At 38.6% G+C, this 13,776-nt stretch overlaps 1 protein-coding gene across 1 annotated transcript in view; it reads right to left on the bottom strand.

Moving 5' to 3' along the window:
- The window catches only part of CTSC (cathepsin C), a 47,328-nt gene that overhangs the window by 18,396 nt on the left and 15,156 nt on the right, over positions 1–13,776 (bottom strand). Inside the window, exons 3-5 of the mRNA XM_060104587.1 lie at positions 8,408–8,574; positions 4,970–5,125; positions 2,376–2,491 (exon numbers count right to left, since the gene is read on the bottom strand). Coding sequence (XP_059960570.1) covers positions 2,376–2,491; positions 4,970–5,125; positions 8,408–8,574 — 439 coding nt within the window. The remainder of the gene's footprint in view (positions 1–2,375; positions 2,492–4,969; positions 5,126–8,407; positions 8,575–13,776) is intronic.

Genomic DNA, 13,776 nt, shown 5'->3' with positions numbered 1-13,776 from the left:
AGTTATCATATTGTATTTTAATGTTTTGCTTGCAGGTCTTGCTAAACTGTAGTTTCTAGGATGAGGACCATGTCATATTGGTCTTTATATCCTCAGCCATTAAACAAAAATTCCTGGACTTCCCTGGTGGCACGGTGGTTAAGAAGCAGGGGATACGGGTTCAATCCCTGGTCCGGGAAGATCCCACATGTGCAGAGCAACTAAGCCCGTGTACCACAACTACTGAGCCCGCACGCTCTAGGGCCTGCGTGCTGCAACTACTGAGCCTGCGTGCTGCAACTACTGAAGCCCACGTGCTGCAACTACTGAAGCAACTACTGAAGTGCCTAGAGCCAGTGCTTCACAACAAGACAAGCCACCGCAATGAAAAGCCTGCACATTGCAACGAAGAGGAGCCCCCGCTCGTCACAACTAAAGAAAGTCCACGCACAGCAGCAAAGACCCAACACAGCCAAAAAAAATTCCTAACATATTACTCTATAAACACTGCAACACAGTGGAAACAACCATGTGCCAAGCCCTCAATAACCAACACTTGACATGCAGTATTTACTTCATCCTCTCCAATAAGGATAGGAAACCTGTTTGATTACAGAATAAATTTTAATCCTCTCTTAATATCAAACCTTTAATCAACTTTCCATTCATTTCTCAATTACCTTCAAATTTCTCTCATTTCCAATCCCTCCTTTCCAAGGAAGCTGTCTCCAGAAAAGGTAGGGATGGATTTCAGGACCCACACTTTCTCTAGAGCCAAAGAGTCCCAGAATAATTGGTACAAAGGAAAGACAAAGAGATGAGACCTCTGGTGTCAGATGAAGGACAGGAACACTGCTGCTGTAAGACCTGCTCAAAGTTCCATATATTCAGAACACTTTGCAAAAATTCAGTGAGGATGAACTGAAGGGTTGGTGGTGAATGTTGAGAAGTAGGAGAGGCTGATTAGCATTGAATTTTAAGAAAGGGGAAGAACAATTTATCTTTGGGTGTTATAAATTTATAATCCTCTCTCAGGAGACACTAATCAGAATGTTTCCAGACAGTAAATACTACACCCATTTTATAGTAACAAAGCAGTCATGTGTACTGTAATTATCTTCAAAATGAGCTTAGAAGTAATAAACCTGAGTATTATATAAATGATTCTCCAATCATTGTTGGTTAAAATTTAGGATAAGATAATTTGCTCTCAAGTGCTATTAGAGGAAAAGTTATTAAACCTACTCATCCTGTATCCAATTTCCAAAACTAACTGATAAAATGCAATTACAGTGATAATTTTGGTAAACCTGGGCTCTGCCTCCAGCCCACCATTCAGGAAGCTGAGTTAATACTTACCATTATATGTCTCAACCTGGGGTAAAGTTAATTGAAAGGTCTTTACACAGCTCAAAAAATCTACTTTACCAGAAAAAAATTTAAGGATACATTTTCTGGGCTCCTATAGTAATTAAAGACTAAATGATGGGGGAGGAAAAAGGGGTAGAGTGGGCAGACAGGTAGTAAAGAAGGATTCCAGCATAAAGAAGATGTGGTATATATACACAATGGAATATTACTCAGCCATAAAAAAGAATGAAATATTGCCATTTGCAGCAACATGATGGTCCTAGAGATTATCATACTAAGTAAAGTAAATCAAAGACAAATATCATATATCACTTACATGTAGAATCTAAAAAATGATACAAATGAACTTATTTACAAAACAGAAACAGACTCACAGACATAGAAAAAAAACTGTGGTTACCAAAGGGGAAAGGGGAGGGATAAATTAGGAGTTTGGGATTAACAGATACACACTACTATATATAAAATAGATAAACAACAAGGACCTACTGTATAGCACAGGGAACTATATTCAATGTCTTTTAATAAACTATAATGGAAAAGAATCTGAAAAGGAATATATATATATAAACTGAATCACTTTGCTGTACACCTGAAACTAATACAACATTGTAAATCTATTATACTTCAATTAAAAAAAAAAAAGGATTCCAGCAAACCACTTGCAGAAGGAAGACCAATTTTGGCTGCATGCAATTCTTTGTTTCTACACAAGTGACTAGGAGGGCAAATGAGTTTGGCTTACGTATCACTCTAATTTCATTAGCTACCTGGAACACACTGAGAAGGATACTGAAGAAATGCTGAGCCCTGCTGTAGAGATTATCTACTACCAAAGCCTGTCATGGACACAAAAAGAAGTGAGTATTCATTAGTTATATATTTTCCATTTCTTTACTAAAGTGGATCATAACCTATTCACCTCTGTATCCCCAAAATCTGAGAGCCTGGCACATAGTAAATGTTCAATAAATATTTCAGAATGAATTAATGGAAAAAAAAATCGGACTTTTTTTTTTTTTTACCTTGGTTTCGAACAGGAGTAACAAAATTGGTACCATGAACATTTCTCCAGTCCCAGGATGTTGGCAAATGCAAAATCTTTTTCTGTATTTCAGCAGTTATTGGTGCAGGTTTGGGCCTAGGATGGAAACAGACATTTGATGTCAATATATATTCTTTCCTTTGAGGATGATTCCATGATTTCAACCACCTGGCTGGCTAGAATGTAGATTCAGATCCAAAGAGCACTTGTCTATCAGTGTTTCAATGTGTCTATTATACAAAAATGTGTCTATTATACAATGTGTCAATTATATAACTAAGTTGTATAAATTACCCATTTCTTTTTCAGGATCTAGTAATTTTCCCCGGTGAAATAATGTTGGTTTCGTATATTGCCATTGCTAATTTTAGTATGCCTAAATAGCTGCATTCTCTTACTTTTAATACATTTTGACCAAGAAAGCAGATGTGAGAAATTGAAGATGGCCTACAAAGGGTTTAGAGAAAACAGAGGAATTAATGATGTTTGACTCTGGAGATGGTGGTGATGGTAGCTGTAAAAGAAGTGAAGGCATGGAAATAAAAGATCTAAGTAGAAGCAGGCAGACTAGCTCCATAAACAGATGAAAGTAAGACACAAAGATGGCCACAAATGGCTTTACCACTTACTAGCTGTGTAATATTCGTCAAAGACCTTAACATCACAAAACTATGATCACCTCTTATTAAGATGGGTATAATAGGGGCTTCCCTGGTGGTGCAGTGGTTGAGAGTCTGCCTGCCGATGCAGGGGACACAGGTTTGTGCCCCAGTCTGGGAGGATCCCACATGCCGCGGAGTGGCTAGGCCCGTGAGACATGGCCGCTGAGCCTGCGCGTCCGGAGTCTGTGCTCCGCAACGGGAGAGGCCACAACAGTGAGAGGCCCGCGTACCGCAAAAACAAACAAAAAAACCCCCAAACAACAACAACAACAACAAAGATGGGTATAATCATGCCTACTGCAAAGGATTGTTATGAAAATTCAATGTAATAATGATTAACAAGTACTTAAAACATGGCCTTGTCTCTGATAAGTCCTTACTAAATTATTAAGCTATTATGATGATCACCACCACCATCATCATCATCTATGTCATTAAGACTAAACATGCTGCTGATACATTTAGGTGACTATCTGGCACAAAACAGGCAATTGTTAACTTCCTTCTTCCTAACATCCTATAAGGCAGAGTGTTTACCCATCAGTGCACACACAGATAAAACAAAAGCAATGTGACAACAAAGCTCAGTGGAGTGAAAATGAAGACAGTGAAAGAGAAATTAGGGAGATGGAGAAGTGAGAATTAAAAACATCACAGGCACACTATACATTATTGGCTCTCAATCATTTAGGTCCAGATTCTTTTAAGAATCTGCAGAGAGCTCTGGACTCAGATGTCCATAAACAATACGTTTTTCTACAAGAGTTCTTCAGAAACATGGCACCTGACACATGGCAAAGCAGTTGGGTCTGAGGCTCAGTCTTCCAGACAGGAGTCCCAGTCTCCCTAGGCTCCAGTGCTGACCCCACCTCCTCCGGGTTCTCCTTTGGCTTGTTACTGAACAGGTCTCAACTTCTCGTCTCACACAGATACAGGATGGCTCTTTCACTTTAGTGAATCTGAGAAGGAATACGATATGCTCCCATTCCCAATTTCGACTAACCAGAGCATCTCACAGACTAGTCATTCCTCAGAATACACTTTGAGAAACACTGTATAAGATTCTTTTCAGATATGGGTAGAACTGTGAGAGAAACTACATAGTCTGCTAAATCCAGCTATAGTTTTGAGGGAATAAATCTACCAAATTCCTCACTGTATAAATTCAAAGAACGATATAATTTTCCATAAGAAATACACCATGGGGTATATAAACTAAAGATGGGAAATGCCACTTCTGGCTGAAGGTAGCAGAGGTATATCGATAAATATGGAATATTTTTTGCTGGACCTAAAAACAGAGAAAGGATTTTGAGATTTTTACAGGTGGCAAATTTGACAGTTTCTATAGGTAAGTTCAGGGGTATCTGAGGCAAAGGGAGTGTCATGAATGGAGGTAGATGAAAGTTTTCAGGAATTTTCTATCATATTATTTGAAAGCAGGTCAAGGTAGTCAATACAGTTATGGGCAAATTTAGATGGCTTTGATTACCAGGCTAAATTTATTCATTAGACAATAGGTAGTAACCCAATCATAGCTGGGTGTAAGAAGATGTAACAGGTGAAATACTTTTCATAGAATGGCTAAGAGTGGGGACAGGGAGGGGTAGAAACCAAAGAGAGAGAAGGCAGGAAGCTGATCCATTATACAGGATAGAGATGACAAAGCCCTAAGCCAAAGTGTAGAAAATGGAAAGAGAGTAAAGGAAATGGAAGATGCTGTGAAAGAAAAACCCATAAATAGGGCTTGGAGAACATCCGAGTATGTATGAATAGGAAAGGGAGATGGTCAGAGAAAAGATAACATAAAAAGTCTAAGTTAGGATGACCAATAAAATGATGAACAGCCCAGGGAGGAGGATATCAATGATACAAATTTCTTTATTAGTGATAAAGACATGTGCTTTATTACCTTGGAATTCTCCGGCTGTGGCCACCACCTCTCCTAATCATCTCTTTCAGTGTAAGAGTCTCATATTCCATGTATGCGGTCGCAGTCCAAGACTTCTGAATGGCATTGATAGCTTTCACAAAGTTGTGGTTATATTTGTAGAGCCTATTAGAATACCTGCCAGCAAAAGTAAGACAGCTTCAGATACACTCTTTACTGATGTAAATAGATCCCGTTAAAATAGGCGCTCTTATACTGTGGGCCTGAGTGGAAAGTGGTATAATCTTTCAGGAAGGCAACTGGATATGTCAATGTCTATATCTCTACATCTATATCTGTATCGATAGCCTAGAATTGGAATGTGTCCTATGAAAATAAAAGTTCAAGTGAACTAAGATGTATGTATAAGGATGTTCAGTGAAACATTTTTATACTAGTGCTAGATTATAGACATAAATATTCTAAGGTAAGGGATGGATTAAATAAATAATGGTACTTCATTTGCTATATAGTTTATTCAGTAAAAATGTCTGGAAGATTATTTAGTGATATGGAAGACTTCACACTATATTAAACAAAAAGCAGAATATCAAAGAAGTTTATACAGAATTAATCAATTTTTGTGAAAGTGTACATTTATATTTATACCATAAGTACATACAACCATGGTTATCTGTGAGTGGTGACATAGGATCATCACCTTTCCCTCACCCTCTACAATTTCTACAATGTACCTTTTAAACTTTGTAATAATAAAAAAAAGGCAGGGGGGAGGACAGCAAAACTGTATACAATATATATATAGCATGGCAAGCATTATAACCACATGATGGGAAAAAAATGGTTCCATAGGGACATTTGGTTTATATCCTTGTTACTCAAATTTGGTTCTTGAGCCAGTATCAGCAGAAGCACCTGGAAGCTTGCTAGAAATGCAGACTCTAAGTATCCAACCCAGGCCACCTGAATCAGAATCTACATTTTTTTTTTTAATAAGATCCCCAGGTGATTCACAGCAACATTAAAATCTGAAAGGCACTGGTTTACCTGATGCCAAATGCTTGGATACAGATGTAAACAAGTCTAACACACAAAGAGCATGTTTACAAAGCAAAAAAACTGAGGGAGTTGATTATTCATTTAACTTAAACATGTAATCACACGTATGTGCCAGGTGCTAGGAATTAACAGAATTCACCATGTTATTTCTACTAAAAAAGATTCTGGCCATGGAGCAGCTAAGCCCATGAGCCACAACTACTGAAGCCCGTGCACCTAGAGCCCTTGCTCTGCAGCAAGAGAAGCCACTGCAATGAGAAGCCCATGCACCGCAACAAAGAGTAGCCCCCGCTCACCACAACTAGAGAAAGCCAGAGCACAGTAACAAAGACCCAACGCAGCCATACATACATACATACATACATACATACATACATACATACATACATACGTAACATTCTGTAACTTAAGTGTGACTCACTACCCAAGACTTTCATTAACATTCAATTATGCAAAGCAAGATATACGTAACCTGAGTAACATGTTAGGCATACTTTGAACTTTTCTTTCTCTTTTAATTTAGATGTTCACAGAGAGTATTTTGATATAGTCAAAAAACCTGGAAGCACTGAAAATAATAAGAAAAATGTGCAACCACATTGATAATGATTTAATGTTTTTATCAAAATCCTTTCCTATTTGTTGAAAAATGTGAAACCAGAGAGGTACCTTTATGAAATAGATTATAAAGCTGCCTGTATTCTATTTCTGACAACACAACAAAAGCCAGTTACAGTTGTTGTTTCTTAAGACACAGGAATATATTTTAAATTGTAAATGTCTATCTTGAAATCAGATCATTAAGAGCTGAAAGAGACCTTGATGGTAATTTAGTCCTAAATGCTTACTTTACAAGTGAGGCAACATAGATTCCGAGCACTCTGGTTAGTAGCTTCTTCACTAAATGAGGCAATGTTTGAAATGTCAGAACAGTACATAGTACACAGTATGTCCTAAGTAGTAGGGTGAAAAGTAAACAGCTTCATAGGAAATGTGTTGCTCAAGGATCAATCCAAACAAAGCAATTAAAAAGCTAAGTCCAAAATGGAGGTGATGAATGAGTCTAAATCTTGGGGAGCACTTCCCCAGACAAGTGCAATGTGTCCTCTTTGAACTCATGTCCCCCCACCTTCTCTGCTGCAGAGCCATTCACTGCCAGTGTGGTCTGGCTTTGGATGATTTGTTCATGTACACTTTCAGTGGATTTCACAACCAAACAAAACAGAAAATTTGCTACTGCTAATATTTATCTTTTCCTTCCAAACTAATAAAAGTCTGAAATCTCTTGTGTGGTTCATAGTTACTTAAACTGGACCCAACTCAACAAAAACTTAAAGTTATACACTGAAGTGTGTCCTCAAATTCATGTGTTCAAGTTCCAACCTCCAGTACATCAGAATGTGACTGTATTCAGAGACAGGGCCTTTAAAGAGGACATTAAGGTTACATGAGGCCGTATGGGTGGGCCCTAATCCAATATGACTGGTGTACTTTTAAGAAATGGAGATTAGGACACAGACAGGATGACCATGTAGGACAACAGTGAGCAGCCATCTGCAAGCCAGGGACAGAGGCCTCAGAAGAAACTAAACCTGCTTACACCTTATCTTGGACTTATAGCCTCCAGAATTGTGAGAAAATAAGTTTCTGTTGCTTAAACCATTCAGTCGGTGGTACTCTGTTATGGCAGCCCCAGGAAACTAATACGCTACATAAATACTAAGAACTTTAATTTCAGTTATTTATTTCCTTGTTTAAAACTTATGTTCATATATACACTACCAAACGTAAGGTAGATAGCTAGTGGGAAGCAGCCGCATAGCACAGGGAGATCAGAAGCACAGGGAGATCAGATCGGTGCTTTGTGACCGCCTGGAGGCGTGGGATAGGGAGGGTGGGAGGGAGGGAGACGCAAGAGGGAAGGGATATGGGAACATATGTATATGTATAACTGATTCACTTTGTTATAAAGCAGAAACTAACACCATTGTGAAGCAATTATACTCCAATAAAGTTGTAAAAAAAACAACAAAAAAAAACTTATGTTCAATTAGCATCACCTATATTTGTTGCAACATAAACATAGGTATCTACAAGTATTATGCAACATATTATTACATGGCAATAATAAAATGACTTTTCTGTATAACTCACTGCAATTCTGTGGTCCTTTATATAAATATTCTTTAAAGCTATCATTGGTCCATTACTTTTGAAGTACTTTGAAAAACTACTTTCTTCTCTATCACTCAATGTATTTTTCCAGGAAAGTTGTACATAACATGGCTTATGTTTTCTAAGTCAAATAAATTTTATATAATCAAATTATATTTTCTAAGAATTAAGACAGACATACATATTATTAAAAACTATATGTATCTTTCATTTACGACAACTCACTTTTCCTGGAGATTCTCAAGGTGTGCTGTGTTCACGTTCACATTCTCAGAGGTATTTCCCTCCTTCTTTCCTGTGAAACAAGCCCAGTTCCTGCCCAGAACATCATGCACCCAGCCAGTCATGGTTTCGTGGCAGTAACTAGTTACCTTGCCACCCTCTTCTTTATACTGCAATCAAATAAGAAAAGGAAAAGCCAAGTGAATCTGTGTTCCTCTCTCAGGTCTGTTTCCTTGTCTCCCATTCACAGTAAAGATGCCCCTTTTTCGTTTCATCCTAGGGACCAGCCACTGCCAACCAAAACAAAAACTGAGAGGTTTCAGTTTGCGAACTATTCTAGAAAAGGAAGAGAAACAAACTTTTCTACGATTAGCATCACTGATTACCAAGCAAAATTTACACAACAAACACTTCTGGGGAACGAAAGGCAGGGAAAGAAACTAACATTTTTAGAGCATCTGCCCCATTCCAGGCATTTTACAAAAGTTACCTCATTAAGCCTATGAGGAGACAGGCACCAATAATCCCATTTTACCAGTGAGTAAGTGGAGGTTCAGCTCAGAGAGGGTAAGCAGCCCCTACCTAAGGTAACAGAGCTGTGAAGTGGCAGAAACAAAATTCTGCTCAGTTTGTCAGACTATACTTTTCCACTCAGAGAAGATATATTCCAGCAAAATACAAGAACATATGGTGAAAATTTTCCAAAAAATTAAAATTTTTTCTTCTGTTAACCTCCCAATTTATTAGCATATTCTAATCATGAGGGAGTTAAAGTAACCTGATTATTAAATATTCTCTCCACTTTATTTCACTAATATGGCCCGTTGTCTTATGTCGATGTTAACACTGAAAAATAACCGCAGTTGACCCTTGAATAGCGCAGGGGCACCGACTCTCCACAGTCAAAAATCCACATATTACTTTACAGTCAGCCATTCCCATCCTGGGCTCTGCTTCCAAGGAATCAACCAGCCTCGGCTCATGTAGTACTGAAGTACGTATTTATGGAAAAAAAATCTGCATAGAAGTGGACCCGCGTAGTTCAAACGCATGTTGTTCAAGGGTCAACTGTATATAGTGATAGATCTAGTATCTGAACTTAGATGCTTTGGCTCCAGAGCCTAAAAACCCTCATGTTATAACATGTCCTCATGGAGGAAGGATATATAATCCAGAATGAGAGCAGAGAGCATGGGAGGAAGAAAGGAAAACAATGCACGCTAAATTTCTTTATGAAGGGACTTGGATACAGACAATTTCAGGCATTGACTTAATTTAATGGAACAGAAGCACAAAAGCAGTCAAAGGCAACACAAACAAATCAGCACGGCAAGCAGCTGTGTTTCAATGCTTTTCTTTACAAAAGTACGCGGCTGGGGGCTACCCTGGTGGCGCAGTGGTTGAGAGTCCGCCTGCCGATGCAGGGGACACGGGTTCGTGCCCCAGTCCAGGAAGATCCCACATGCCGTGGAGCGGCTGGGCCTGTGAGCCATGGCCGCTGAGCCTGCATGTCCGGAGCCTGTGCTCCGCAATGGGAGAGGCCACAACAGTGAGAGGCCCGCGTACCGCAAAAAAAAAAAAAAAAAAAAAAGTACACGGTTGGTTTTGGCCCTCAGGAGGTAGTTTGTGGACTGAATCTAATATAATGGATGCTACTTTACCTATGCTGAGGGGGTGGCAAACTTCTTTTTAAGGGCCAAACAGTAAATGCAGGTTATCAGTCCTCTGTCATCATCACTCAACTCTACCACTGCAGTGTGAAAGGTACACAGGAAATGCATAAGTGAATGAACTACACTGTGTTCCAATAAAACTTCATTTACAAAAACAGACTTATAGTTTGCAAACCGCAAGTTTAAAGGAATGTGTAGGCTAAACTACTCTTAAAGGTAAAACTACCTTACTGCATCTGACTCTGAATTCAAATCATATTGAGGCATAGAGTTAAAAATGTATGGCCTTAGAATTCAAAAGAGCTAGGTCTGAATCCTGGGATTCACTGCCACTAAGCTACACAAGATAAGTTACTTTGGGCTATTCATATGTACATTTTGCTTCTTCCTTGGTGGTTCATAACACTGTGAAGCCAGTCTCCCTACTTCTGGCTAAGAATATCTCCACTAGCATGAGTTTGGCTCACCACTCCTCATTTCCCTGCTAAAGCCGCAACTCAGGATACAGGAACATAGAAATAAAGGCCTAGGACATGACCAGGCTGCAACACTGGAGGGTATGTTGCGTGAAAAGGTTAATAAAGTTTATATTTATTATGCTGAACTATCTGTAACTACTATTTTTATAATCAAAAACTGTTCGAGGGCTTCCCTGGTGGCGCAGTGGTTGACAGTCCACCTGCCGATGCAGGCGACATGGGTTCGTGCCCCAGTCCGGGAGGATCCCATGTGCCGTGGAGCGGCTGGGCCCGTGAGCCACGGCCGCTGAGCCTGTGCGTCCGGAGCCTGTGCTCCGCAACGGGAGAGGCCACAACAGTGAGAGGCCCGCGTACTGCAAAAAAAAAAAAAAAAAAAACTGTTCTATATTGGCAACCTCGTATGATGCAGACAGGCCAGCTGGGTAGGCCACTGCTCCCCCCAACCAGTGATGTTATTAGAAAGCAGTCTGACAAGGCTTTAAGAGTTTTTCAGAGCTAACTTGTAGAAATTGTCAAATACACATAAATGAAAAAAAAAGGCTAAACACAGGAAGATGTTCATCACAGTAGAAGAGGCTAGGGAAGGCTGCTTCCTTTTATAAATATGGTGTTATTGGAACACAGCCAGACCCACTTGTCTATAGTATTGAATATCTTATCTCTGGCTGCTTTGTTGCTACAGCAGCAGGACTGGGGAGCTCCCACAGAGACCATAAGGCTCACAAAGCCTAAAACATTTACTATCTGACCCTGTTAAGAAAAAGTTTGCTGACCTCTCTGTATAGAACAATAAAAAAAAAGAAAACCTGGGAATTCCCTGGTGATCCAGTGGTTAGGACTCCACGCTCTCACAGCCATAGGCCCAGGTTTGATCCCTGTTTGGGGAACTAAAACCCCACAAGCTGTGCAGTGCAGCCAAAAAAAAAAAAAAAAAAAAAAAGAAAGAAAGAAAGAAAGAAAGAAAAATAACCTATGGTGTATTAAGAGGAAAAAACTATAAGATAGTACTTAAGTGGAGTGCAAATAAGTAAAATTTTTATGAAATAGGATTTTTAAAAAATGAAAGGTGAAAATGGTCTTTGGGTGGGATTTTCTTGGTTATTTACAAATGAAGATAGTTATACACATTTCATGAAATTAATCACTTTAAAAAATATTCCTGTTTCCTAAGGATAAGAAACAGCCTACAAAGCCCTAGAAGAGGACACCTATGAAGGATGGTCCAGATGTTGCTAGAGACTAACTCTGACCTGTCTAGGATTATGATTACACTTCCTGAAAAAAATCATGATTTATAGAACCTATTTTGTATTTTTCTAAGTTCTTTCACTTATTTATCAAATGCTTATTGGTCACATAATATTTCCCAGGCATCATGCTAGGTGCTAGGTGCTAGGCACACATGCACATATGTATTGATGCAGCCCCAGACCTTAAGAGGCTGGGAATTCAACAAAATAAACAAACATGTAAATAACGTGGTTATTTATTTGAACCCAAATCATGTGGTCCAGCAAGTTAACCATGCTTGAAAAAGCCTGGGAAATTTCCCCACCTAGGCAGAAAATTTAGATCACAGATGAAATGACTTTCCCAATGTACCAAAAGAGTCAGGGGCATTCAAGTTAGAAGAAATGGGCCCCATGTTTCTCATCAGTGTGGTTTTTGTTCACCTAGTTGGCACAACTTATAAGCATGATGGCTAACACCAAATGAACTTCCCCTGTGAGGGAAAGGCTGATTTGTTATTTTGATTGGAGGGGGAAAAATATCACTGAAACATGATCAATTGTGCTAAAAATCCTTACCATTCATATTTGTTCCACAACTCTATACCCTTCACCATCAATATTACAGAACTATAGGACCTTAACATTTACCTATCACATCATACTTTATAAACATTTTACAGATTACTCAGAAATCTTAGAGGTTCAAGAGAACATAAAGATAATACAGTCTCGGGGGACAAAAAAAGAGACCTAAAAGAGATGGTTGAACTAGAATTTATAACCAAGCATTCTTCCCAAATACCATGCAACATTTCTTCATACACTTTGTCTTCTCACAAAGTGCTAGAGAAATAAACATACAGGTCAATTGCCAAAAACACAGAGAGGAGATACCTAGAAACCATGCAGGAAAGGCTTAAGCAATTTGCAAAGGGTTTTCATCTATATCATGTGAGCCTCACAATGATCTTTTGGGATAATAAGCATTCTGTTTTTCATGGGAAAAAAAAGTGACTTTGCAAAGTTAGAGAAGAGAGAATTAAAATATGAGTTTAAAGGTTACAAGAATCATTGCTTTATTCATTATTTCCTTTAAAAAACAGAGCTAGAAATTAATTGGCTCTCATGAGTCAGATCCAGATTGTTGCCCAAGACCCTTTTTAGGGGTCACCTAAATTCTCCAGTAGCCCTAATGGTGATTTCCCACTATTCAGGTGTTTATGTTGTCCTGGCTAGTCCAGTCTTTTTACCCTTTCTGTCAAGGGCTTTTGATACAGGCCAGAGGTAAAGGATGTGGTCTGCAGGCTCGACTACCTGGACTGGATCCAGCTCTGCCACTTACTGGCTGTGTGATCCTGAACAAGTTACTTACCCTCTCTGTACTTTCAATGTCCTCATCTATAAAATCAGGATGATGATAACAGACTCAACCTCATAGGTTGTATTTTATATATACTAACCCATTTAATTTTCCTAACAGCCTGTGAGGGTTGTTCTTTCCACATAACCACTGTGAGAAGAGGATTTTTTGTTTATTCATTAACTAGGACACTGGCACTAGAAAGCAATTAGTTATTGAATGAGTGAATAAATAAATGAATAATAGAACAACAAATGCCAAGTCCTATTTAAACAATAACACAAGAAACTTAGAAAAATTTATAATTAAAAGAAGAGTGACACTTTTATAATTAAAAGAAATTTATAATTAAAAGAAGTGGGTCACAGAGACCCAAGTTCTGACTTCTTGTATTACTTCAGAAATGTTAGTTTTCCTCCCCAAACCTCAGCTTCCCTACTTGTAAATTTAAGTTGACCTGAAAGTTCCAAAATATTGTTTCAAGTTTCCTAACTACACAGTCCTTACATCTGTGGATTTCTTATTTATTATTCACAAAGCCAGGTAAATAATTTAGACATACTCCTTACTTACATAGAATATTTATACATTCTAAGTAACCCTAAATAATCCTAAAACACTACAACTG

The sequence above is a fragment of the Mesoplodon densirostris genome, chromosome 7, assembly GCF_025265405.1.
Source record: "Mesoplodon densirostris isolate mMesDen1 chromosome 7, mMesDen1 primary haplotype, whole genome shotgun sequence".
In the NCBI taxonomy this organism is placed as follows: domain Eukaryota; kingdom Metazoa; phylum Chordata; class Mammalia; order Artiodactyla; family Ziphiidae; genus Mesoplodon; species Mesoplodon densirostris.
Note: the sequence above shows the minus strand (reverse complement) of the source record. Positions and strands in the feature narration are given on the sequence as shown.